We start from the raw sequence: 27,685 nt of genomic DNA, 5'->3' as shown, positions 1-27,685 counted from the left end.
CCCCCGCAGTCTGTGCTGATTCTCTTTTCCCCCCTCCCAGGTCTGTACTGACTCTTGGCCATTGAAACTGTTCCATCATTTCTATATGATCATAACTTATCATCAATTCTATTCCCACTTTCTCCCCATACCCTTCAATCCCTTTAGTCCTAAGAATTATATCTAACTTCTTCAATGTTTTGGCCTCAACCATTTTCTATGGCAGAGAAGTCACAGCTTTACCACGCTCTGGCTGAAGAGATTTCTCCTCATCCCAGTCTTAAATAGCCTACCGGGTATGCTTAGACTGTGACCCCTGGTTCTGGACTCAGTGGTCATTGGCAACATCCTTCCTGCATTTACATAAAAACCAAAAGAACTGCAGATGCTGTAAATCAGGAACAAAAACAAAGTTGCTGGAAAAGCACAGCAGGTCGGGCAGCATCTGTGAAGGAGAAAATAGAGTTAACGTTTTGGGTCCAGTGACCCTTTCTCAGAACTGAGAGTGGCTGGGAAAACGTCAGTTTATTTGCAGAAAATAGGGAGATGGGTCGGGTAGGGAGTAAATGATAGGATAGAGTCCGAAGAGAGAGAGAAAGACAGTTGGACAGACAAAGGAGTTGCTAACGATCATGCTGGGAGGGTGAATAGTTGTTAATGGGGACTGTTAGTGACTAATAACAGGGGGTGTGTAATGGCAGGCTATGTGGTAACAAAGCCTGGTGTGTGGGGTGTGGGGGCTGGGACCTGGGAGAGTTTAGGCCCTAAAATTATTGAACTCAATATTGAGTCCGGAGGGCTGTAGGGTCCCCAAGCAGAAAATGAGGTGTTGTTCCTCCAGCTTGCGTTGGGCTTCACTGGAACACTGTAGCAAGCCAGAGACAGAGATGTTGCCCAGGGAGCAGGGTGGTGCATTGAAGTGGCAGGGCCTTTTTTGCGAGTAGAACGTAGATGTTCTGCAAAGTGGTCGCCAAGTCTACGCTTCGTTTCCCCAATGTAGAGGAGACCACATTGTGAGCAGCGAGTGCAGTAGACTAGATTCTGGGAAGTGCAGGTGAAGTGTTGCTTCACCTGGAAGGTATGTTTGGGCCCTTAGATACTGGGGAGGGAGGAGGTAAATGGGCAGGTGTTGCACCTTCGCCAGTTACAGGGAAAAGTGCAGTAGGGCTGTAGGGAGGTGTTGGGGGTGAAGGAAGCAACGCAACACAAGCTGGAGGAACAACACCTCATTTTCCGCTTGGGGACCCTACAGCCCTCCGGACTCAATATTGTGTTCAATAATTTTAGGGCCTAAACTCTCCCATGTCCCAGCCCCCCACTCCACTTCCTCTCACCTCAAGCCCCACCCCCACCTCCTACCTACCAGCCTCATCCTGCCTCCATGACCTGTCTGTCCTCCCTGGACTGACCTATTCCCATCCTAACTCCCCACCTACACTCACCTTTACTGGCTCCATCCCCGCCTCTTTGACCTGTCTGTCTCCTTTCCATCTATCTGCTCCTTTATCCATCGTCCATCCGCCTCCCCCTCTCTCTATTTATTTCAGAATCCCCTTCCCCTCTCCCATTTCTGAAGAAGGGTCCAGACTCGAAACGTCAGCCTTCCTGCTCCTATGATGCTGCTTGGCCTGCTGTGTTCATCCAGCTCTACACCTTGTTATGGGATCCAGGGTAATGTGGAAAGTTGGATCCGAAGTTGGCTTACTGACAGGAGACAGAGGGTGGTGGTAGAAGGCTGTTTATGTGACTGGATGCCGGTGTGCAGTGGCTAGCTACCACAGGGGTCAGTGCAAGGTAGCTTATTATTTGTAATAAGCATATATAAACAATGTAGCAGAAAACTTTGGGGAAACAATGAGTTTGAGGATGATGTGAAGACTGGCTGATTGGTTGACAGTGAGGAAGAAGGTTTTAGGTTACAGGATGATATAGATGGATTGATCAGATGAGCAGATCAGTGACAGAGGGAAATTAACCCTGATAAGTGTGAGGTGATGCACTTTGGAAGGAGAAACAAGACAAGGGAGTTCTCAATAAATATCAGGAGACTGGAAAGCTCAGACAAACTGAGGGATTTAGGTGGGGCAGTGATTGGGGTGGGGTGGGTGGCGGTGCTTGTCCACAGATTCTGAATGTGCAGAGCAGATTAATAAGGTAGTTAAGAAGGCATACAGGACATCTCAGTCCTGGCATAGATTATAAAAACAAGGAGATTATATCATGGCTGTACAGAACTTTGGTTAGGCCACAGCAGGAATACAGTGTGCAATTTTGGACACTAGGATGAGGTGTGACTGTCCTGGAGGGAGTGCAGAGGAGATTGACCAGAATGTTGCCTTGGATGGAACATTCCAGCTATGAAGGGAGGAAGGATAAACTCAGATAGTTTTCTTCAGAGCAGAGAAGGTTGAGCGGTACCTGATTGAGGTGTACAGGATTATGAGGGGTATGGACAGATTGATAGAAAGCAGCTGTTCTCTTTAATTGAAGAATCAATAACGAAGGGGCACAATATTAAGTGAAAGGCAGGAGGTTTATAGGGGATTTGAGGAAAACAAGGGTGATGCAGAGTTCTGAAATGCACTGCCTGAGAATGTTGCAGAGATGGAAAATTTCACAACTTTTACAAAGTACTTGGATGAATACTTTAAGTGTCATAATGTTCAAGGCAATGGACCAAGTGCTAGAAAGTAAGACTCGTGTAGATTTAGAGTAGTTTTTGTCAGTGTAGACTTGATAGGCCGAAGAGCCTGTTCTCTCCAGTATGATTTGATGATTCTAAAATGTGAGTGTCAACCTCATCCAGGCTGACATGGTCTGGAGTTGTGGTGTCCAATCCTGGCCTTGGGAGAAGAGCCTGCTTCTGGACCACCCTGTCCACCAGGTCCTTCAGGTCCCTGTTAGCAAGTGGGGCACCAATTTGACCTTCTCTGCTGTGTCCAGGACAAATGTTAGGAATCATGCACAGCAGCCCCAGACAGCCTGGGTAAAGATGGCACCAATGCCAGGGATGTCAGTCAATTCCTGGATATCCCAGCAGGCATGCAAGGCAAAGCACATCTAGAATCAAGGCAGTGGGCATCATTAAGGCACATATACAGGGGCTAACATATAAAAATGGATCAAGAATTAATGACTGACAGGAAACAGGGAGTGGGAATGAATGGGTCTTTTCCAAGTGGCAAGCAGTGACTTGTGGGGTACTGCAAGGTGGGAGGTGATGGCCTACTGATATTATCACTGGACTGTTAATCCAGAGACCCAGATAATGTTCTGGGGACTCAGATTCAAAACCCGCCACGGCAGATGGTGGAATTTGAATTCAATAAATATCTGGGATTAAGACTCTAATGATGACCGTGAATCCATTGTTGATTGTCAGAAAAACCCATCTGGGTCCTTTAGGGAAGGAAGCTGCCATCCTTGCCTGGTCTGGCCTACATGTGACTTCAGACCCACAGCAATGTGGTTGGTTCTGAACTGCCCTCTGGGTAATTAAGGATGGGCAATAAATGCTGCCTAGCCAGTGACGCCCTCATCCTGTGAATGGATAAAGAAAATAGACATCAGTGCTTAGGCCCCAGTTGTTAATGATATATATAAATGACCCAGATGAGGGAAACAAATTTGCACAAAACAGAGCAGGACTGTGAGTTGGAACTGGAATGTATGTGTGAAGCTCAATAGACCCGCATCCCATCACTTCTCTTAAAAAAAATTAATGCTTCTCTGTTCTGCTGTTGCTCTGATAATGAAAACATTCTTGATTGCAAACAAGAAAACCAGAACGATGTACATCCTTTATGCTTCAATGAATTTTGCTTGCTATTAAAATGTTGTGGGTTGTGCAGTGTGCCCTTGTCTGTCTTTGTATGGTTGAAGGTATGCCCTGAGCAAACTGATCTGCTAATCTAAACATGATTCATTCATCCACAAGCATAAGTATATAAATGACCTGGATGAGGGAAACAAATTTGATCAGAACTGTGAATTGTGAAGAGGGTGCAAGGAGGCTTAAGGGTGATTTAGGCAAGTTGAATGAGTGGACAAACACATGGCTGGTGAGGTTCAATGTAGTTAAATATGAAGTTATACACTTTGGTGTGAAAAATAGAAAGGCAGTGTTATTTAAATGGTGAAGTATGAATATACAAAAAGATTTGGCTGTCCTTGTACAACAATGAATGTAGGCAGGCAGATACAGCAAGCAATTAAGGCAGTAAATGATATGTTGGCCTTCATTGCAAGAGGATTTGAGTTCAGAAGTAGGGATAACCTTCTGTAGTTATACAGGGCCTTGGTGAAACCACACGTTGAATATTGCATGTAGTTTTGGTCTTCCTACGAAAGCATCTACCTGCCGTAGAGTGAGTGTACACGAGGTTCACTAGGCTGATACCATGGCTGGCAGTAATGTCCTGTGAGGAGAGGTTGGTTTGACTGGAATTGTGTATACTAGAGTTTAGAAGGATTAGCGGAGATCTGGTTGAAATGTATAAAATTGTAATGGAGCTGCACAGACTAGATGCAGGGAGGATGTTTTCCCTGTCTGGGAAGGGATAGAATCAGGGATAATGTCTCAGGCAGGCCATTTAGAACTGAGATGAGGAAAAATTTCCTCACTCAAAGAATTGTTCAACTTGTGATATTCTCTAACATAGAAGGCTCTGGAGGCCAAGTTACTGAATATATTCAAGAAAGAAGTGCATAATTTTTAGGTTTTAAAGGCATCAAAGGGTATGGAAAGTAATTGGGAATATGGCATTGAGATAGAAGATCAGCCATGATCACATTGAATGGTAGGCTTGAAGGGCAGAATGGCCTTATGCTGTTCCTAGTTTCTATGTTTCAGTTTGTATCTCTTTCTGAGACACCTAAAGAAACTGAAAAGTAATTTCCTTGTTATTTAGCTTTCGCTTATAGCAAACATGAGTTCCATAAAATGAGCTTTCTGCAGCCTTGCAGGATTTCTTACTAGACACTTTAACACTCATGTCTGCACTGTCTGGAACACATAAACTGACTCCTTTCTGGAATTTTCTTCACATCTCTGTCCTTGGACCATTGTTGCTGGACAACAGCACAGTTTTTCCTTCTTTTGAAGTTTACTCCAAGGGTTGTAAAACCACATTAAAGATCCATGTGTACAAACAAGCCTCCAGACTCATCAGCACCAAACTCACAAAAACAGCTCTTAAAACTGAAACTAAGGCCATGTCTCCCCCTTTCAATGTGCAAAGTACAAAATATAGATTAAACTTAAAATTATACCTTGATGGGATCTGTTCATAGGAATTGGAATAATGTGGCCAACACGCATGAGAGGAATAGGACTTTGTATCATTGAGGTGACACTTTTATTTCTCCCAACAGATGCTGTCTAACATGATTAGTTACAACACTTTCAATCTTTATTTCAAATATCCAGCATCTTCAACACTTTGCATTTGTCCATGTGATGTTACTGGACAGTTTACCATGACAGCAATGGAACCAGAATGTATGTGTGAAGATCAATAGACCCACATCTCATCACCTCTTCTGTTAAAAAAAAAATCAGTGCTTCTCTGTTCTGCTGTAGCTCTGATAATGAAAACATTCTTGATTGCAAACAAGAAAACCAGAAAGGCACACATCCTTTATGCTTCAATGAATTTTGCTTGCTATTAAAATGTTCTGGTTGTGCAGTGTGCCTTTGTGTGTTGAGGTGTTGAAGGAATGCTCTGGGCAGTACTGGTCTGCTAATCCAAACATGATTCATCCAACCACAAGCAACTTTAAGCCTCAGTGGAGCCTTGTGTCTTTATAATGTGAATTGATTGCAGCCCCAGGTCAGTAAACCCTGCGTGAATTCTCTGTTCCTTGATGTTCCAGGGAAAGTCAGTAAAAGATGTAACACTGAAGTCAAAGTTCTGGTACGATATGCAAGACTCATAATTATTTCCATTTTTATTGTAGGAAGTGGACGCTGTTGATCTTATTCAAGGATTTGCAAGTATTTTTCCATATCAGCGCCCCTCGAGGTGTTTAGCTGAAAAGCATTGATTTACAAGCTCTTCTGTCAGTCTTTATATAGAATTAATGTTGGTTTGTTTAAAACAGCCTGACATAATTTATGCCAATGAATTCTAGATTCTTACACTGGCCTGGAGGAGCCTGGAACTGAATAAACCTGAGTTTCAAGGCAATTATACAGTGAATTGTACATTTACACATTGGTTTACTCAAAAATTTAAGGTTGACCATGGTTTATTGGTATTCACATAGAAGAAAACAGTGTGAGAAACCAGTAACTTACCAGCACACCCATCAACAGTCCCCACTCACTCAAAAACTGACCCCTCAACACAATATTCCATCAGCGACCCATCCACGCCACCACAAACTCTTACACCGTTCCACTGTCAAACTCACTCATCCATCCACACACACACACACACTCATACTATTCCTTCATCACATCCATTGACATATTGGTTCTGAAGGGGGGGGTCACTGGACCAGAAACATTAACTCTGCTTTCTCTCCACAGATGCTGCTAGACTTGCTGAGTTTTTTCAGCAATTTCTGTTTTTGTTTGTGACCCGTCGACACACCCACCATCTCATACATTATACTTTCATCACACTCACTAACCCATCATTACTCCACAAACTCCCTCACACAATTCCATTGTCACACCCACTGACTTCATTGACACACACACTGTCACACAATTTCAGTTACACTCACTGATCGTTTGATCCAACCACTGAACCACTGTCACTCTCTCAGATCTATTTTCACACCCGTTATCTCTCATGCTATCCATCATCACATTCACTGACCTGTTATCACACCCACTAACTCGTACACTATTCCATTGTCATACTCACTGATACATCATTAACTAAGTGACCCAACGTCACACAAACTGATGCACTTACTGAATCACAGTCAGTATGCCTGTGGGTCCGTGTGTCTCACTGACCACAGTCCCATTAACACACCTACTATTTCACCGTTATACCCATTGACCCATCCACTAATTCTCACAATATTCATTTGTCACCGTCACTAATTCAACAACACACCCACTAATTCACACAGTATTCCATCATCATACTCACTGACCCATCGTCACCCCACTAACACACTATTCCATAGTCACACTCACTGACCACAGACACACACACTGACACATTCATTGATGCACACGTACACCCACCTTTGATCACAAGTTCTGCAAGTTAGCACAGTGCAAAGCAAATTTGCAAGTTACCAGCATGAAGCTAGTATTGGGCTGTAGAAACATGCAAACCATCAGGAAGAGCCTTCAAAACATCCCCTAATAATTTTTTTCAAAATCTTTGAAGGTTTAAACTGGATCTGTTTCTGATCAAAGCATTTTTCACTCCGCAGTACCTTAAAAAGGCTTGCTGCAAGTGATGGTATCCGTTTGTTGGCTTGTTGCAAATCAATACCAGAAGGATATCGAAGAAATGTTATGTTCAATTCAGATTGTTACAGCAAAGAGCCAGTAAAGACACAGTAGGCCAAATAGTCGCCTCCTTCATTCAAATTATTTGAGTTTACAATCATTGACATTTGCAAATATAAATTTTCAGTTTCCTAGGAACACCTAGACCAAGCATTTCTGCCAAAATCAATGAATGTGTTAGTTTTGCAGTGATTTTATTTGCTTTAAGTCTCCATTCAAACCCATTTGCATATTATGAAGTGGATAACATCACATTTTGGCACTGTGTCTTCAAATTTGAGGTAAGCTGAAGACTTGTCACATGACTTGTTTTGAAGTTTATCTGACAGCATACCTAAATGGTTTGGTAGAAATCAAAGATGGCAAGATTGTTTTACTGGGAATAAGGTACAAGGTAATTTAAGTTTAGACACAATGGCAACAGCATGCATTAACAGTGGAGAATGAAAGTTTGAGATCCCAGAAACATTTTGAAAACATCAGGTTGTAAACTAATGTTTATTTAGTTCTAAGGTGAAAGAGCATTGGGCTCTGAAGGATAGCCAATTAGCATTTCTACCTTGATACAACATCTAAATGACTCACCTTGTCATGGAGAATGATACAGAGGAATCTGTTCTTATGATCAGGTTACAGGTTTTGTAGATGGTCACTGAATATAGACTGTTTTGAGTCTGTCTGGATCCAAGAAAGTGGGATGAACTAAAAAGCAAGCTATCTCTATGGTTACTGCACAGGTGGCGACTTGTGCTGGGTAGAAAAGACCAAATTTGCGAGGAGTTAAAACAAGAATAGAAGAGTCAACTAGTTTGGGCCAGAAGGAGAAGACGTCCCCAGAGCAAAAAACAGTTTTGGAGCTAAAATTTATCAAGCTGGAAAAGGAGTAACACACTGGAGCAAGAAATCTCTTTAGATTGATTCTGGGAAAATTGAATGTCTACATAAAATGACAGTGTAATATCAAATTAGAGTGTATACTTGTTTGGGCAAAGAAGAATGGTTTTCAAATTCATGGTTTAAATATAAGTTGTATACAAAGGTGGTGTTTAATTTACAGTATTTTTTAATCTTTTGCCAGAGTAAACATCTTAAACCAGGAAATCTTGATATGTCGCTCCTTCAGCTATTAATATTAAGAAAGAATTTTGAACTTCCAATTATGATGCTTGCTATCAGGAAGCTCATGTCACCTTTAAACATTCAGTGAACTTAATCACAAACTTTGGTCTTGAGAGGCCAACAATCAGGTTCCTGATGGTGGAACCAAAGATTCCACCATCTATCACATTGTTACTGGATCAAAACCCTGGAACTCTTCCAAACAACACTAGGTACATCTACAGCAACTTGAACAGCAGCTCAAGAAGCTGGCTCATCACCATCTTAAGGGCAATTAGGAATGGACAATACTGGCCTAGCCAATGGCACTGCAATCTGTGAAAGAATTTTTACAAAACACTATCCAGTTCACCACTTAAGAGAAACCTGGTTTTAAGTAAGTGAAAGTGAGTTTAAATACTATGCAAAATTAAATACTATGCAAAATTATTTACTGGCTTCTGTGTCTCTTAATATTATTTAATTTTAATTTTTTTTTTAAAAAGGTGGTCCTTACACCTAAGAATATCAACTTCATTTTAAAAGCATCCTCAAAAGCCTGAAAATGGGGGGCAGAACTAGCAGAGACCTACTCAGGGTGATTAATTTTGTCTAGGGTCACAGCTGGTTTTGGAGAGGGGACTGGATTCTAATGCTTTGCTTTTTAAACCAGTACAAACAATTGCAGGATATCAGTTTGTGCTGAAGGCAATCTTTGCTCAAAATTTCTGGATCGTTTGCACTGGTTTGGCTGATTTCAGGAGAATTGCACCAGGAAAAGAAAATGAATTAACAGCTGTGAGAACTCCAGGCCCTCATAGGTTCTCACTGCCCTGTACTGAAGTTCATGTTAATTACCTGATTGCATTGTTATTTTTTGGGTGCTGTTGTTCACATTGTATTTGTTAATAATACAAAGTAAACTCTCTTATACAATTCTAATCCTCTAATGACTCAACACACAATACACGTTTATTTGTTGGGTTCACGAAACATGTTTTATGGAATCTTTGAGACAGTAAAAATCTTGGTTCATTATTTTTCGTAAAATTCTCAAAATTGCAAATCAGTATCACGAGTACAAATGGAGCCTGAATGAAATATTTGTTAGTTTACAATAGTTGCAGTGAATAGTCTCCAAGGTTTCACTGTATCAGTTTTTGCTTTCTGGCTCTTTGATTCAGTGGCATTACCAACTCTTCTGAGAGATGTCCAGTATGAGAGACTGGACTGTGCAAATTCTTCACAACTCTCACTAACATCACTCCCTCATTAAACATAATGAATCATAACTATTCAGACAATGGTAACATTATCTCCTAAAATGGAACACAGAGATCAAACATCCTGGAGTTGGTACCAGCAAGATTTACTCAAATGTTCTGCTTAATGATGGCAGCATGGACCCTGGTGCCTCTTGGTTGGGAACAGGAACTCTAAACGTTGGAGCTACTGAGACACACTCGAACAAATTCATTTCTCATCAGATTTCAGCAGCAGAATCCAACTGCTCAAATCACATTTAGACCTTGAGGAAACTGCTAACTTTAAAAATCAGTCAGCACCCCACTGCTAAAGATAACAGGACAAAGGAATACCAAACAAGCTAAATCTTTATCTGATTATAACAACAGCAGGCTCACTATAAACAGCAACACTACAGACGAAATAATGAGTAAGACAATTCATTGTTAACTCATTGTCTGTGCACAGTCCATTGAAATTCTTTTGTTACAGTAATATTGAAAAGTGCAGATACAAATATATAGAAAGACCATAATTAATTAGCAAAATCAGTCTTTGCCAATTGCCCTGAACCAAATATGGCATCAAACACCCGATAATTCACATTAAACCCTTATTCTGCAGTAATTTCCATTTTCATTACTAGACTGTCAAATGATAGGAATAGTTTCTTTACCCTGACTTGTATTTTTCTCTCCTTTTGTTGAGCAGATGCATTTTGTAAAGTGTCCCTATTTCTATATAGGCAATCCCCTAGGACTGCTACATTGTGTTTCCTGATTTTAGTAGAAGGAATATTGATTTTCTACAGCTCGCGATCGATTCCTCAATCCATCACTGTCATGGTAGTCCTCTGAGGTTGATGCTTGAGGCTGTAGTAGACGTTCAGAGTTATTGGTACGAACAGAGATGGCAGCCTCTGATCTGGGGTGTGCCGGATGGGCGTTGGCTGATGTCCCTTCAACCTGGGCAGCAGAATAAGGGCTGCCAGCTACAGAGTTGGCAAAGTAGTGCTGTGATTGATGGGCATCACTTCTGCAGTTCGATTGTGTAGGGGCGGCTGGAAGTGTGGCATGGTGTGAAGGATTCACCTCTGTAAAGAATAACAAAATATGTTTTAAGATTGATTTATTACATAGGGAATCCCCATGAACTTGCAAATATAATCAGCCAAACGATTGTGGGATAGAAATAAAGACTTTTTCAGCTTTTCCCAAAGGCTTTTAGAGTTCCTGCCATGCCGTGAAATTCTGTTTGAACTATCTCCATCTCTTTTTTTGTAAAGATCGCAAAGTAGATGATGAATGCAGCTGATAGATTTACCACTATACCCAACTGCCTATCCAATGACCCCATTTTCCTACACTGGTAGATTACCACAGCTAATAATCACTTTGTGAAGAAATCCTTCCTGATATCGAACCTTACTTTGTTTTTACCACTTTGAAACAATGCTTCCTTTACCCAAATTCATGTAATGATATGAAATGACACTTCAGATAAAAGATTTCCATGCCATTTTGTACTTTTATACATGTCCCCTCACTCGCTTCTCAAAGTCTGCTTCTTTCCTCAGGACCCATCCTTTAACATCCTGTCTTCCAGTGTTTGAAAGCATTCTTTCCTGAAGTGGTGGCTCAAACTCAACTCAGGCCTGACTGGGGCCGAAGCGCTCTATGTTTGGCGACATAGCTCAGCATTCTGTTTTCATTCAAAGCTGTCCTGAAGAGTTGAGAGATGATAGCCTTATGTTACGACATTAACTCCTAATACACCAAGATGATCAAAATGGATTTTGCACTGATACAAACGGCTATTTGTTTCCTATTCTTATAATGTTCCCAAAGTGCAGGTTTGGACCTTGGCTGAAAGCACATGAGAGGAGATGGATACTGGAATGTGTTTGGTTAGTGTTAACAGTAAAAAACAGTTATTTCAGTCTGAGAAAAAGCTGCAATATTGTGTCAAGGAACCTAACAATAAGGCTTTACTCATCTAAGTATTGACGAAGAGTGAGGACTTGAGATGGTGACCAACTAGGCGATATCGACTGAAAAGTAAGAAAATGTAAAGAAAAACAACAGTCGCATTGAGCACGGGTTATTGGAGTATCGTGGAAGTTTTACTGAGATATAAACTAATAGGCGAGAGCCATTGTGGTCTTTAAAGGAAGTCAAATTTGCCCCAATTTGATGTAATTAAATTCTAGGCAGAGAGCTGGAGAGATTCACTGGAATTGACTCTTCAACAACTTGATCAATGACCTGAAAGAAGTCATCAGTAGCCTCCTCTCAGGATTTGCAGACCACAGCTACGCTGGGATGGTTAATAAAGAGAAGCTATAAAAAACAAATTGACTGTTTGGACAGGAGGGTCAAGAATTCACAGATTGCAGCTTAATGTACATGAATAGAGATACAAAAACAGAGAAAGGCATTACAGGGCTGAAGGGAGGATAGGACACCAATCCCACAAGCCACCAAAGCAAAGTCTGTCTGCTGTTCAGAAAACAAGGAGAGAACACCATTGCATAAAATCACAGAATTGATGGTGCCCAGAACGTAGCCATTTGGCCTTTCAATCTGTACTGACCCTCTGAAGGAGCAATTCGTCTGGTGCTACTTCCCTGCCTTCTTCCTATAGCCCTCCACTTCCTACTTTTTCAGGTAAATTTGCCAATTCCCTTTTGAAAGCCTCAGTTGAAGCTGCCTCCATTGCACTGTCAGGCAGCACATTCCTGATCCAAACCACTCACTGTGTAAAAGCATTTCTCCTCATGTCGCTTTTGGTTCTTAAATCTGTGTCCTCTGGTTCTTGATTCTTCCACCAATGGGAACAGTTTCTCCCAATCCCAGACCCCTCATGATTTTGAGCACCTTGATCAAATCTCTCTGCCTCTTCTTCACAAAGGAGAACAGTTCCAACTTTTCCAGTCTAATTATGTAACTCCTTATCACTGGAAACATTCCTGTGAAAGTTTTCTGTACTCTCTCTATTCTCTTCACATCGCTCCTAAAGAGTGGTGTCAAGACCCGGATTCAATAATTCAGCCGAGACCAAACTAATGTCTTATGAAGACTTAAAATAACTTCCTTGTTGTTATGCTCTGCGCCCCTTTTAGTAAAGGCAAGAATACTCTGAATATAGACAGGTTCAGTGAGCAGGCAAAAATTCGGCAGATGGAATATAGTGTGGGGAAAATGTGAGGTTATGCTCTTTGGCGGGAAGAATAGAGGAACTCTACATTGTTTAAATGGAGAAAGACTGCAGAAAGCTATAGGGCAGAGGGATTTGGGAGTCCTTGCATAAATCACAAATAGCATATTAATTCAACAGTAACAGGGAAGACAAATAGACTTATTGGCCTTTATTTTGAAAGGAATGAAGTATAGAAGTAGGGAAGTTTTACTGAAACATGCAAGGCTGGTAACTGAACATTTTTGGGGCTCTTACCCAAGGAAAGATATACTAGCATTGGAAGCAGTCCAGAGAAGGTTCACTAGACTGATCCCAGCTATGGAGGGGCTATCTTATGGGGAGAGATCGAGTAGGTTGGGCTTGTACTCATCGGAGTTTAGAAGAATGAGAGGCACCCTTATTGAAGCATACAAGATTCTTTGGGGATCTTGCAGGTTGAGTCAGTAGTTAGGAAGGCAAATGCAACTTTGGCATTTATTTGGAGAGGACTTCAATATAAAAACAGGGATGTACTTCTGAGGCTCTCTAAGGCTGTGGTCAGGCCACATTTGGAGTACTGTGCGCAGTTTTGGGCCCCATATATCAGGAAGGATGTACTGGCCCTGGAGTGGGTTCAGGAGGTTCACGAGAATGGTCCCAGGAATGAAAAAAAAAAACTTAACATGAGGAATGTTTGAGGACTCAGGGTCTATACTGAGTGGAGTTTAAAAGGATGAGAGAGGATCGAATTGAAACTTACAGAATACTGAATGGCCTGGATAGAGTGGATGTTGGGAAGTTGTTTCCATTAGCAGGAGAGACTAGGACCCGAGGGCCTTAGAGTAAAGGGAAGACCTTTTAGAACGGAGATAAGGAGAAACTTCTTCAGCCAGAGTGTGGTGAATCTATGGAATTCACTGCCATAGAAGGCATTGAGTATATTTAAGACTGAGATAGATAGGTTCTTGATTGTCAAGGGGATCAAGGGTTACGGGGAGAAAGCGGGGGAATGGGGTTGAGAAACTTATCAGCCATGATTGAATGGTGGAGCAGACTCGATAGGCTGAATGGCCTAATTTCTGCACTTACGTCTTATGGTCTTAAATAAACAGAGTTTGTTTCCCTGGTGATAGAGTCTAGGACCAGAGGGCATAATCTGAGAATAAAAGGGTCACCCATTTAAGACAGAGATGAGGAGGTATTTCTTCGGAGGGTGGTGAATTGGTGGAATTCTTTACTGCAGAGGGCTGTTGAGGTTGGATCATTAAGTATCTTCAAGGCTGACATAGACAAATTTTTAATCAGGAACAGAAGAATCAATGATTACGGGCAAAAGACAGAAAAGAGGAGTTGAGGTTTATCAGATCAACCAATGGGCTAAATGGCCTCCTTCTGCTCCTATACTGTATGATCCAAGTTAATAACCATCTCTTAAATGATCCTGCCACCTTCAGTGATTTATGTATATACCCAGGTTCCTCTGCTTCTGCACTGCTTGCAGAATAGTACCCTTTATTTTATAATCGATCCCATGCCCCCCCTCAACATTCTATCAAAATGAATCACTACACATATCTCAGCATTAAATTTCATCTATTTGTCCCCTCATTCTAACATCCTGTCCTGTCTTTCAGAAGTTCTACACTATCCTTCTCAGAGTTCACCATGCTTCCACATTTCATATCATGTGCAAAATTTTAAAATCATGTCCTGTACATCAAAGTCTAAGTTAATTATATGCATCTGGAAGAGAAAGGGCCCTATTACTGACTCCTGGGAACTTCATTACAGCCATCTTCCTGTCTGAAAAACAACCATTCACCACTACTTTTTGTTTCCTGTTGCTCAGCTAATTTCCTATCCGTGTTGCTACTGTCCTTTTTATTCCCTGACCTCCAACTTTGCTCGAGTCTGTTGCTTGGCACATTATCAAATGCCTTTTGGAAATCTACGTATACCACATCAAGAGCATTATCCTCATCAATCCTCTCTGCTACTTCTTCAAAATTAGCTAAACAAGTTAGTTGGTTAATTAAACATAACTTGCTCTTGACAAATCTGTATTGATATTCCATATTTGTCCAAATGACTACCAATTTGGTCCTGAATTCATGTTTTTGAAAGTTTCTCCAATGCTGAGATTAAGTGACTATCTGTACTTGCTAGGCCTATCTTATACTTTTTGTTTTGAACAAGTATATAACATTTGCAATTCTCTAGGCCCTTGACACCATCTATGTCTAAGGATGGCTGGAAAATTATGGTCAGTGACTCCACAATTTCCAATCTTACTTCTCTCAGTATTCTTGGATGCATTACATCTGGCCCTGGTGGCTCACTGACTTTGAAATACACAGACAGACAATCCAATACCTCCTTATCAAATTTAAACTCTTCAAGTATCTGAACTACCTCCCCTTTCTCCATGATCTTTGCAGCATGTGAGGGGCAACGTATTAGTATGTGTGCCACACATTAGTATGCATATTTGCGTGCCACACAACAGCCTGCTGCAGAAGATAAAGGTGCATGGCATTATAGGTAATGTATTAGCTTAGATAGAAGATTAGTTATTTAACAGCAAGCAAAGAGGGTGGATAAATGGGTGTTTTTCTGGTTGGCAATCAGTGGCTAGTGGTATGCCTCAAGGATCAGCGTTGGGACTGCAATTGTTTACAATTTACATAGATGATTTAGGGTTGGGGACCAAGTGTAGTGTGTTAAAGTTCACAGATGTCACTAAAATGAGTGGTATAGCAAAGTATGCAGAGGACGCTTTCTGCAGAGGGGTATAGGTAGGTTAAGTGAATGTGCAAGGATCTGGCAGATGAAGTACAATGTTAGTAAATGTGAGGTCATCCATTTTGGTATGATAACAGTAGAAAGGACTGTTATTTGAACAGTAAAAAATTGCAGCATGCTGCTGTGCAGAGGAACCTGGGTGCCCTTGTGCATGAATTGCAGAAGGTTGGTTTGCAGGTGCAACAGGTAATTGAGAAGGCAAATGGATGTTGTCCTTCATTGCTAGAGGGATTGAGTTTAAAAGCAAGGAGGTTATGTTACAGCTGTATAGGGAGCTGGCGAGGCCATGCCTAGAGTGCTCCGTGCAGTTTTGGTCTCTTACTTGAGAAAGGATGTACTGGCACTGGAGGGGTACAGAGGAGATTCACTAGATTGATTCCGGAGTGGAGAGGGTTGGCTTATGACTAGAGATTGAGTAGACTAGGACTATACTCATTGGAATTTAGAAGAATGAGGGAGAATCTTATAGAAACGTATAAAATTATGAAGTGAAAAGATAAGATAGAAGCAGGAAGGTTGTTTCCACTGGCAGGTGAAACTGGAACTGGGGGCATAGCCTCAAAATAAAGGGGAGCAGATTTAGGACTGAGTTGAAGAGGAACTTCTCGAGGCTACCTCGTTGAATGTGTTTAAAGCAAAGATAGATTTTTGAACAATAAAGAAATTAAGGGTTATGGTGAATGGGTGGGTAAATGGAGCTGAGTCCATGAAAAGATCAGCCATGATCTTATTGAATGGTGGAGCAAGCTCAAGGGGCCACATGGCTTCTCCTGCTTCTATTTCTTATGTTGTTACGTATGTGGGATGGGTTGTCTAATAGGAAGCAGAGAGTGGGGATAAATAGGTCATTTGAGTTGACTGTGTGACCAGTGAAATGCCACAGGGACCAGCTCCGGGGCTTCAGTTATTTACAACCTAGATAAATAATCTGGATGAAGGGATTGAAGGTACAGTCGCTAAATTTGCTGATGGTATAAAGATGGATAGAAAAGTGAGTTGCGAAGATGACATAAGGAGTCTGCAAAAGAGATATAGGTAGGTTATGTGAGTAGGCAAGGATTAAGCAGATGGAACAAAGTGAATTTGTCCATTTTGGCAGTATTTAGAAAAGCAGTCCAAGCTAAATGGAGAGAGATTGCAATGCTCTAAGGGACAGAGAAATCTTGGTGTCCTCTTATGTGAATCATATAAAGTTGGTACGTAGGAAGGCAAATGGAACATTGTACTTTCTGGAAGGGGAGTGGAATATAAAAGGATGTTTTGCTACAGTTGTGTAGGCTGTTGGTAAGGTCACATAATGGAGTCAATGTACAATTGTGGTCTCTAAGAAAGAATGTAAATTACAATATTTCTTCTTGGTTAAACCTTACTTGGGGTTGGATGTTTCTGCCCTGTGGATTGATCTATGTGGATGGAAAACTGCTCCCAAGATGGGTTTACTCACATAAACATTGACTTCAATTTCCCCTTATCCTCCGATATTAAACAGAAACCAAGAATGAGAAACACCCTTACCCAACCCATGTTACACGACAGACTGCAAACTCCATGCTCAGTAACCATCAGTCACAATGTTCTGCTGTTCAGACACATTTCAGGCTAAACATAGACAGATAATCACAAAGCTGCTTTCAAATTTATGAACAGTTTACAATCTACTATGCAGAAAGTGCATGCAGGTGTCAGTACCTCCCTCATCCCAGCTTGTAAATCTCACTGGTAAAAAATCAAATCCCATTCATTGTCCCAATAAATCTAACCTCTGCAAAGCAATATCTCAATTAATGAGAATTGGAGGTTGATAGTTTTAAGTTAACCTGAATGGGGATAAAAATAGATTTCTATAGCACTTCAAAATGATGGGACATGTCAGCTTTAAGACCAGAATTGATTAGCCACATATTAATAACCAACCAACTGTTTTGCTTTCCATTTGTAAAACTATTGTATCAATTAAAATCCTATTGTTGCTCTCACATTTGAGGATTAAACGTGTAAACACACCTTACATTGTTTCCACATGCAATAGGAGTTGCAATGTAGATTCCTCTTTTAGAAAACTACATCAATTCATTTTGATTCTGATGTTTAGTAAGAAATACAAAAATCTGCTGAGAGAGCTTTTTTGAAAGGCAATAAAGAATCAGTTCAACTGAAGGATGTGTTTGCCCCAAGCACACATTCTTCCACGTGAGGGGACAGAAGCCCAATGTGGTGAACGAACTGAGGTGATGGCAATCTGTTTGAGCTGAGTGAATGAGAAAACATCGAAGGAAGAATTAGATTGCTTTTAAAATAAGTGGGAATTTGAAGGGGTATTATTTTGGCACACCAATAGCATATCATACCATCTAACGAATATAATGTGATGTATATTTCACCTTGTAATCCTGCTAATGCAGGAGTTATCATTTGCTTAGAGTTATGATAATAGTTTTAGCCTAGCCACAGAGTATTAAGGTTGTTGACTTGCTCGCCGAGCTGGCTTGTTCTCATTCAGATGTTTCATCACCATGCTAGGTGACATCATCAATGGATCCTCCGATGAGGCAATTCTACTCCACTTGGAATTTACACTGTTTAGTCCGTTATGGTGAGTAGTGTCATTTCTGGTTTTGTATTTGGGGTCCCATTCTATATGTTTGTTGATTGCATTACGGGTGTAGAACCATGCCTCTAGGAATTCTGGTGTGTGTCTATGTTTGGTTTGGGCTACTACGGTTACCTTGTCTGTTTCTGGACGTTCAAGTTGCACGTATGACCAACGGGACATTACAAACCTCAGTATACAGAAAAGCAACCCATACTGATCAAATCCTCAACTTCCACAGCAACCACCCCAATGCCCACAAACAAAGCTGCATTAGGACACTATTTAAATGAGCCAGGACACACTGCAACACTCCAGAACTACACAGGAAAGAGGAAGAACACTTATACAAAATCCTCAGTATAAACGGATATCCCCGCAACTTCATCCGCAGATGCCTACTAAACAGACAACAATAGGAGGACACAGTATGCCCTGACATACAGGCCACACTGCTCTACATCAAGAACATATCAGAACTGACAAGACTCCTAAGACCATTAGGAATCATGGTGGCCCACAAGCCCAGAGTCACTCTACGACAAACACTCACAAGGATTAAAGACCCCATTCCCACAACATACAGAATGAGTGTGGTTACAAAATACCATGCAACGACTGCCACAAACATTACAATCGGACAGACGGGTCGGAAACTAGCCATCAGAACATCAACTAGCAGCAAAACGGCATGACAAACTCTCCTTAATATTGGTACACATTCAGACAATGAAGGCCATCAGTTTAACTGGGACAAGATTAAGGGGCGGTTTGGTTGACATATTAAAAATCATGAGGTGCTGGTGGGAAGATTTAAAAAAAAAATGCTCAATAACCACAGGACACAGATGTAAAGCAATTAGGGGAAAAAACCTGCAATAACTTGAGAGGGAAGGAAATACATACCCTTTAGTGTGTTGTTATGATGCAAATCCACTGGCTGAAAGGATTATTGAAACAGATGGGAGAAGAAATTTCAAAGGGGAATTGGATTAATACTTAATTATCGGGTTGTAACCATAGTAGCCCAAGCCAAACATAGACACGCACGGGAATTCCTAGAGGCATGGCTCTCCACCCGTAATGCAATCAACAAACACAGAATTGGACCCCATATACAAACCCATACAGATCAAAACCAGAAATGACACTACTGACCATAACAGACCAAGCAGAGTAGAATAATGTTGCTTCATCGGAGGCTCCACTGATGGTGTCACCTAGCATGGTGACAAAACATCTGAACGAGAACAAGCCAGCTCGGCGAGCAAGTCAACAACCTCACCCACAACCCGAGCTACAGATCTTTGCCAAAACTTTAAACAGAATATGAAGGTATAGGAGGGATTATGTAAAGTCTCACAGAGTACATGAGGCTGCCATTTGGCTCATTGTAGCTGTGCCAGTCCTTTGAATCAGTGATTCAATGAGTCAGATTCCCCCCTTCTTCCCTCAGGGCCCTGCAATTTTTTTCACTTTTAAGTATTAATCCAATTCCCCTTTGTAAGTTCTTCTCCAATCAGTTTCAATAATCCTTTCAGCCAGTGGATTTGCATCCTAACAACTCGCTACAGAGTACGAATTTCTTTCCCCATCAAGTTATTGCAGGTTTTTTCCCCTAATTGCTTTACACGTGTCCTGTGGTTATTGAGCTTTTTTTTTTAAAATCTTCCCACCAAAACCTTTTATGATTTTTAACATCTCAACCAAACCTCCCCTTAATCTTAGCTGCTACAAAAGCAACCTAATCTCACCACATAATTGAAGGTTTTCATTGCAAATACCACTCCAGTAAATCTCCTCCACACTCTCTCTCTCTAAGCTCTCGATTTCCTCCCTGAAGTGTGGTGTTCATAATTACTCACTTGAGGCCTAACCAGAGTTGAACAAAGATTTGCTCTGGTAATTTTTGCATTGACTAATAAACCCACGTGCATTTTAACAGCATTCTTCTTTCACCTTGAACGACTTATATCCTCAGGTCTCTTTGTTCATGTACTCTCTTTAAAATTGTACCATGTGATTTATATTGCCTTTCCTCATTTGTCCACCAAATCACTTCAGATTCTCAGAATTAAATCTGCTGAGTCTGTTCAATGCACCAATTTATATTCTGTGGATGACTGTTACTACCCTTCACATTGGCATCTGAAAACTTGGATATTATGCCCAGTATATAATATCCAAGTCCAAGTCATTAATAGATATCAAAAAGAGTGTTCATAATAACAAACCCTAGTGACACTACTATTTTCTGAAGAAGGGTCCCGACCCGAAACGTCAACTTTCCTGCTCCTCTGATGCTGCCTGGCCTGCTGTCTTCCTCCAGCTCTACACTGTTGTCTCTGACTCCAGCATCAGCAGGTCTTACTATCTCTGACACTACTGTATCTCTGCTTCTGTTCTGAAAAACAACCTGGTCTCTGATCTTAGCTCATTTCTAATCCTCACACTTACTGTCACCATAATCCATAGACTTCACATTTACTAACAAATGTAGTGCTGCCACAACTGTGATATTTTCTAGTTGTCTACAGGTGTAGTGCCTTTCTGAGATCTGTGTATTAATATATCTTCCTTTCCCCTTTGAAGAATGGGAAACCTGTTCTAATAAATGTACACCAGGATTGTCAATGTACAATTGTCATCTTTATATATTAAGAATACAATTTGGCGAACATACAATGTGATCGGATCTAATCCTTTTATGATGATTACAACAGGATTATGTAGTGCACCACTGGGTGAAGTTATTGGTCATTGTGGGGGTGTGTGTGTGTGTATCGTGCATTCTAGATGTCTGCTTGTTGTCAGGTGAGATACTGGCAGTATCAGAGAAATCACGTTGTCTGAGACAGCTGGTCACGTACAAACTAAATGTTTTAACATGAATCAGACAAATTAGAAGGTAGAGGGGGTGAATGAGTTATATTACTTCACAGGTCACTGTCTATACTTTAGACATGCCTGCTGGTCATGACAAATACGTCATTAAATTACCTTCTGAAAAATCATGTGCACGTCAACTGCATTTACCTGCTCTGGTCTACATGTGACTCCAGTTCTACAACAATGTGGGTGACTCTTAACTGCCCTCTGGGCAATTAGAGGTGGGCGATAAATGCTAGGCCCTCTACATCCCTCTACATCAACTGCACTACCCTCATCAACCCTCTCTGTTACTTGATCAAAGAACTCAACCAAATTTAGTCAAACATGACTTAACTTTTAACATAGCCGTTCTAACTTTAATTAATTAACTCATACTTTTCAATTTTGTCTTGGATTGTTTCACATCCTTGCCTCTTGAAAGAAACGTAGGAGAAACTGGGAGCGGTAGGCCATTCGATCCATTGAGCCTGCTCAATATTCCCTCTCGTAAACACAGTCAGTGACTCGGCCTCCACAGCCTTTTGTGTTAGAGAATTCCACAGGCTCACTACCCTCTCAGTGGAGAAATGTTTCCTCATCTCACGGTCAAATGATCTACCCCATATCCTGAAACTGTCTCCTGATTCTGGACTCCCCAACCAGGAGAAACATCCTCTCTGCATCTAGTCTGTCTAGCCTTGATAGAATGTTATTACATTTCAACCAGACCCCCCTTCATCCTTCTAAACGTTAGTGAATGTAGGCCTAGTTGAACTAATCTATTCACATAGGACAGTCCTGCCATCCCTGGTAACAGCCTAGTGAACATCTACTGCACTCCCTCTGTGGTAAGTATATCCTTTCTTAGGTAGGGAGGCCAAAGCTACGCACAATACTCCAGGTGAGGTCTAACCAAACAAGACCCTGCATAACTGCAGTAAGATCTTCCAACTTCTGAACGTAAATCATTTTGCAATGAAGACCATTTCCTTCATAATTGCTTGCCGCATCTGCCTGTCTACTTTCAGTGGACAGATGTACAAGGACACCTAGATCCTTTTGTATATCCACACTTCCAATATATCACCATTTAAATAACACTGAGCCTTTGTATTTTTCACTCAAAAGTGCAAATCTTCCCATTTAGCCACATTGTACTGCATCTGCCATGTGTTTGCCTACTCACTCAACTTGTCTGAATCAACTTGAAGCCCCCTTGCCACCTATTCACAGTCCTGCTCAGTTCTGTGTCAACAGCAAACTTGGACAGGTTTCATTTGGTTCCCTCATCCAGGTTGTTAATTTAGCTGGGGTGCTAAGCACTGACCTTTGTGGTACACCCTGGAAAGTCCCTCTCTGTTTCCCGCCTGTCAACCAATTTTCAATCCCCCAATTACCAATCCCCCCGTGTTTTAATTTTGCCTAGTAAGTCCTGGCTGGGAGCTTATCAAAAACCTTCTGAAAATCCAACTATAAGTTGTAGCTTGTATTTGCTGGTTCTTCTCTCTCCCCATTTTGAACAGGGCTGTAACAACTGCAATCCTCCAACCCTCTGGCACTATTCTCATATTCGAGCAGATCTGGAAGATTGTGTATTTTCCATCTTTCTTTCCCGAGGATACATCCAATCTGGAGCCAGTGACATTTCTACTTTGAGTCCGTCAACCTCCTACGTATCTCCTCATTTATATCTAATTTCTCTATTCCCCTGTCCCTTAATATAACATTGTCAACATACTCTGTTTGGGTAGTAAAATAGTCAGTGGTCCTGGCAAAAAATTGTAACATTACAACATTAACTTTACTTATCTTTCCACAAGTGCAGCTTAACCTGCTGAGTATTTGTAGCATTTTCTGTTTTTCATTTAAAATATCAATTTAGTATCTTAGCTAACCCCACACTATCCCATCCCAAAACAAAAAATCCCCATTATCAGCCTCACCCTTCCTTTCATTACATGTGCTATTAAATTATCTCGGTCTTTTCCAACAGTCCCTAACACCACAGATGCCAGTCTTCCACCAATTTGATCCTATCCATTTGATATCAAGAAACAGCCAGCGGCATTGGATACTGCAAAGAATATGATAAATGCAACCTGGCCAATTACTGCTCCTCAAGTCTCCTCTTGATCATCAGTAAAGTGATGGAAGCTGTCATCAACAGTACTCTCAGGATGGTTGGGCCTAGGACACTACCCTGAGGAACTGCTGCAGAGATGTCCTAGAGCTGAGAGGACTGACCTCCAACAACAACAACCTGTAACAAACTCAGCAATAAACCTGCTCCGTGATGCCCAGTTTAGGTTCCGCCAGGGGCACTCAGCTCCTGACCTCATTACAGCCTTGGTTCAAACATGGACAAAAGAGCTGAATTCCACAGTTGAGGTGAGAGTGATGGCCTTTGACGTTAAGGCTGCATTTAACTGAGTGTGGCATCAAACAGCCCTCACAAAACTGGAATCAAATGGGAATGAAAGGAAAACCTCTCTGCTGTCTGGAGTTATACCTGGCACATAGGAAGATGGTTGCAGTTGTTACAAGTCAGTCATCCCACTTCTACGACATCTCTGCAGGAGTTCCTCAGGGTACAGTCCTAGGCCCAACCATCTTCAGCTGCTTCACCAATGACCTCCCCTCCATCATAAGGTCAGAAGTGGGGTTGTTCACCAATAATTGCATAATGTTCAGCACATTTCAAGACTCATCAGACCCTGAAGCAGAGCATGTTCAAATGCAACAAGGTATCCAGGCTTAGGCTGACAAGTAACAAGTTACATCTGCACCACACATTTGCCACACAATGATCAAATCCAACAAAACAGAATCATTGCCCCTTGAGATTCAATAGTATTACCATTACTGAATCCCCACTATTAACATCCTTGGGATTAGCATTGACCGCATACTGAACTGTATTCACCACATAAACACAGTGGCTACAAGAGCAGGTCAGAGGCCAGGAATACTGCAGTGAAGAACTTATCTTCTGACTCCCCAAAGCCTGTCCACTACCTACAAGGCACAAGTCAAGGTGTGATGGCAGCAGTGCGTACTATCTATAAGATGTACTGCAGGAATTCACCAAGGCTTCTTAGACAGCATGTTCCAAACTCATGACCACTCATATCTAGAAGGACAAAGGCAGTAGATACATGGGAACACCACCATCTGCAAACCACTCACCATCCTGACTTGTAACTATGTCGCCGTTCCTTCACTGTTGCTGGGTTAAATCCTACAATGACCCCCTAAGGGACATTATGGGTCTACCTACAGCACATGGACTGCAGCAGGTCAAGAAGCCAGCTCACCCTCACCTGCTCAAGGGCAATCATGGATTTCAATAAATGCTGACCCAGCCAGCAATGCTCTTGTCCCATTAATGAATAATGAAACAACTATTTAAAAAATAAGTTTTGTTTACATTTTAGACACTAAATACTATCCTCATACATTTTCTTTCCCTTTCTTTCCTTTTACATTTGTCTTCATACTCTGTATTCTATTTGGTGCATTACTGAATCTTGAGCTCACCATTTATCAAAGCCTTTTTTCCATGTTTCGATATTTTCCACCCAGTGGTGTCCAGTTTTGGATCCCTTCCCTTTCCTCTTTTTGAGGATCTGTCACGTTTTACATTCCACACATGGCTCCTTGGTCTGTACGTCTATCGTGGGGCAACATGGTGGCTCAGTGGTTAGCACTTCTGCCTCACAGCACCAGGGTCTGGGTTCAAATCTAGCATTGGGTCACTGCGAGTCGAGTTTGCCTATTCGCCATGGGTTTCCGCCGGATGCTCTCACAGTCCAAAGATGTGCAGGTTAGGTGGATTGGCCATGCTAAATTGCCCGTAGTGTTCAAGGGTGTGCCAGCCGGGTGGGTTAGCCACGGGAAATGCAGGGTTACAGGGATAGAGTCAGGGGATGGGTTTGTGTGGGGTGCTCTTCAGAGGGTTGGTGTGAACTCAATGGCCTGCTTCCACACTGTAAGGATTCTATGATTAACTTCCTTCTCCCTCAAGTACTTATGTACCCTCCCCTTCAATGCACTTATGTTATTTGTCTCAACCATGCTTTGTTGTCGCAAGTATCACATTATCACCACACTGAATAAACAGGACTCTCCTGAAATCTTGAGTTTATTAGTAAGTATATTTATTTTTCCTAATTTGGATGTGAGGTGGTGGTGTAGGAATAAGGCTGGACTGGAAACCCAGGCTACTGTATTCAAAATCAGACCACAGACAGATAAACTGGAATCAAAACTTAGAAGCAAGACCTGTAAAAGAACAATGACCCGTCTTTAAAGAGGAGATAACTAAGGCAGGAAGTGGAAGCGGTTCCTGAACAACAAGAGACAGAAATTAAAATTAGGTAAATAAAAAAAGTGTGCTTGTATCAAATGGATAATACAATTGAAAATCAGGTCAAATACTGAAGTTTAGATGGGAATCAAAAGGGCAAATAAGGGAAACAAAGAACAGGAGGAAAGATTGGCAGCTAACATAAAAGGGAATCCAAAAGTCTTCTCTAGGCATATAGAAGGCTTTGGATCTTAGAGATTCTCTACTCCTGAAGGCTATTGACATTGAGTGAATAAGTTTATTCAGGATTGGGATCATAGATTGTTGAGCAGTAAACAAAAGGACAACAGGGCAGGCAGTTGGAGTTAATGTAGAATAGATAGTATTGAATGGCAGAGCAAGCTCAAAAGGCTGAATGGTTAACCCATCTCTTATTTCATTCTTATGATCATGGCATCTTTTTGGAGTCCAAGCTGCAAAACATTCTGAGAAAAACAGAACATTAGCAAAGTCCATCTCACTGGCCCCAGGGTTTGTCAGGGAGGCAGTGGGAGAGTGGTAGTATCACTGGATTCATAATTGAGGCCAAGGCTAATGCTCTGGGACATGGGTTTAAATTCTTCACAGTAGCTGGTGCAATTTATTGAACAAAATATGGAGTTGAAAGTTACTCCAGTAATGGTGACTATGAAACCATGGTCAGTTATTATTGAAAACTCATCAGCTTCATTAACATCTTTCAATTAAAGAAATCTGCCATCCTTACCTGGGCTGACCTACACGTGACTCCAGGTCCACGACGTGGTTGACTTTTAACTGCCCACAAATAGCCGAACAAGCCTCAGTTATATTCAAGGTGGTGATGGGCAATAAATGCTTGTCTTGCTAATGACAATCACATCCAATGATTGAATTTTTAAAAATTCAATTATATGTTTAAACTGTATCTTAACTCAATCTACTCATCTTGCTTCCACAGTCTATAAACATTTACACTCTTGACAAACAGAAGTTTATCCATCTCAGTTCTGAAATTAATAGATCTGCAACTTCAACAGTCTCTTGATAAAAGTAGTTTTAGATTTTCACTACCCAGCGTACTTCTTCATCGAATTCATGAATGATAATGCTGTGATTTTAAATTTACATGCTCCTGTGCGAGACTGTCCTCACCACCCCAGAGTTCTTTCATCACAAACACCTTGATTAAATTATCCTTTAATCTTCTATACTCAAGGGAATTCAAGCCTCATTTATGCAACTTGTCTTCATTTGTTAGCCCCAGTGCCATTTGAACCTTTATTGGTCCAAACCTCCTCCTCAGTGAAGGTGTGCCTGGTAGTGATGGGCAGCATAGGTCTACCTAACTCCTTGTTCTATGAAGATGGCAGATGGCGATTATGGGTACGTAAGCACAACTATGCATTTGGGTATTTTGCTGACAGTTCATGCAATATTATGCACTTGTGCATAGTGTACATGGGACATGTCGATGTGAAATATCATGAAGGATTTGAGGAATGTGATACATACCCCTCCAAACTCTGAGAGGCTCCCTCCCATATAAATCAACAAAGATCTCTTCATGTTCTGGGAGAGGGTCCAACTGTGCTGCACTCTGTGTCCTATTTTGTGAAAATCATGCCTTTAAACATAAGAAAAGTCTGGATTAAGGCAGAAAAATGCTGTGGAAATTCTCCTCGTCAGCATGGCACGTGGAATATAATTTGCATTAACTTGTTGGTGGTTCTTGTGTTAATTTGTTTGCTACGACTTACGAACATCTCTTCATACAAACAGAGATAGTAGGAACTGTCGATGCTGGAGAATCTGAGATAACGAGGTGTAGAGCTGGATGAACACAGCAGGCCAAGCAGCATCAGAGGAGCAGGAAGGCTGACGTTTTGGACCTGGACCCTTCTTCAGAAATGGGGGAGGGGGAGGGGAAGGGGATTCTGAAATAAATAGGGAGAGAGGGGGAGACGGATGAAAGATGGATAAAGGAGCAGATAGATGGAGAGGAGACAGACAGGTCAAAGAGGTGGGGATGGAGCCAGTAAAGGTAAGTGTAGGTGGGGAATAGGTCAGTCCAGGGAGGACGGACAAGTGAAGTAGGCGGGATGAGGTTAGTAGGTAG

The 27,685-nt window shown here is 41.5% G+C and overlaps 2 protein-coding genes across 2 annotated transcripts in view; both read right to left on the bottom strand.

Moving 5' to 3' along the window:
- prkrip1 (PRKR interacting protein 1) overlaps positions 1–6,289 on the bottom strand; it is a 22,124-nt gene extending 15,835 nt beyond the window's left edge. Inside the window, exon 1 of the mRNA XM_048612403.1 lies at positions 6,278–6,289. Within this exon, the coding sequence (XP_048468360.1) occupies positions 6,278–6,289 (12 nt within the window). The remainder of the gene's footprint in view (positions 1–6,277) is intronic.
- A 3,252-nt stretch (positions 6,290–9,541) lies between these two features.
- LOC109915327 (SH2B adapter protein 2) overlaps positions 9,542–27,685 on the bottom strand; it is a 125,375-nt gene continuing 107,231 nt past the window's right edge. The window contains exons 7-8 of the mRNA XM_048612402.1: positions 27,082–27,186; positions 9,542–10,895 (exon numbers count right to left, since the gene is read on the bottom strand). Of these exons, the coding sequence (XP_048468359.1) occupies positions 10,585–10,895; positions 27,082–27,186 (416 nt within the window). The 3' untranslated portion in view covers positions 9,542–10,584. The remainder of the gene's footprint in view (positions 10,896–27,081; positions 27,187–27,685) is intronic.

This window comes from Rhincodon typus, chromosome 26, assembly GCF_021869965.1.
Source record: "Rhincodon typus isolate 14 chromosome 26, sRhiTyp1.1, whole genome shotgun sequence".
In the NCBI taxonomy this organism is placed as follows: domain Eukaryota; kingdom Metazoa; phylum Chordata; class Chondrichthyes; order Orectolobiformes; family Rhincodontidae; genus Rhincodon; species Rhincodon typus.
Note: the sequence above shows the minus strand (reverse complement) of the source record. Positions and strands in the feature narration are given on the sequence as shown.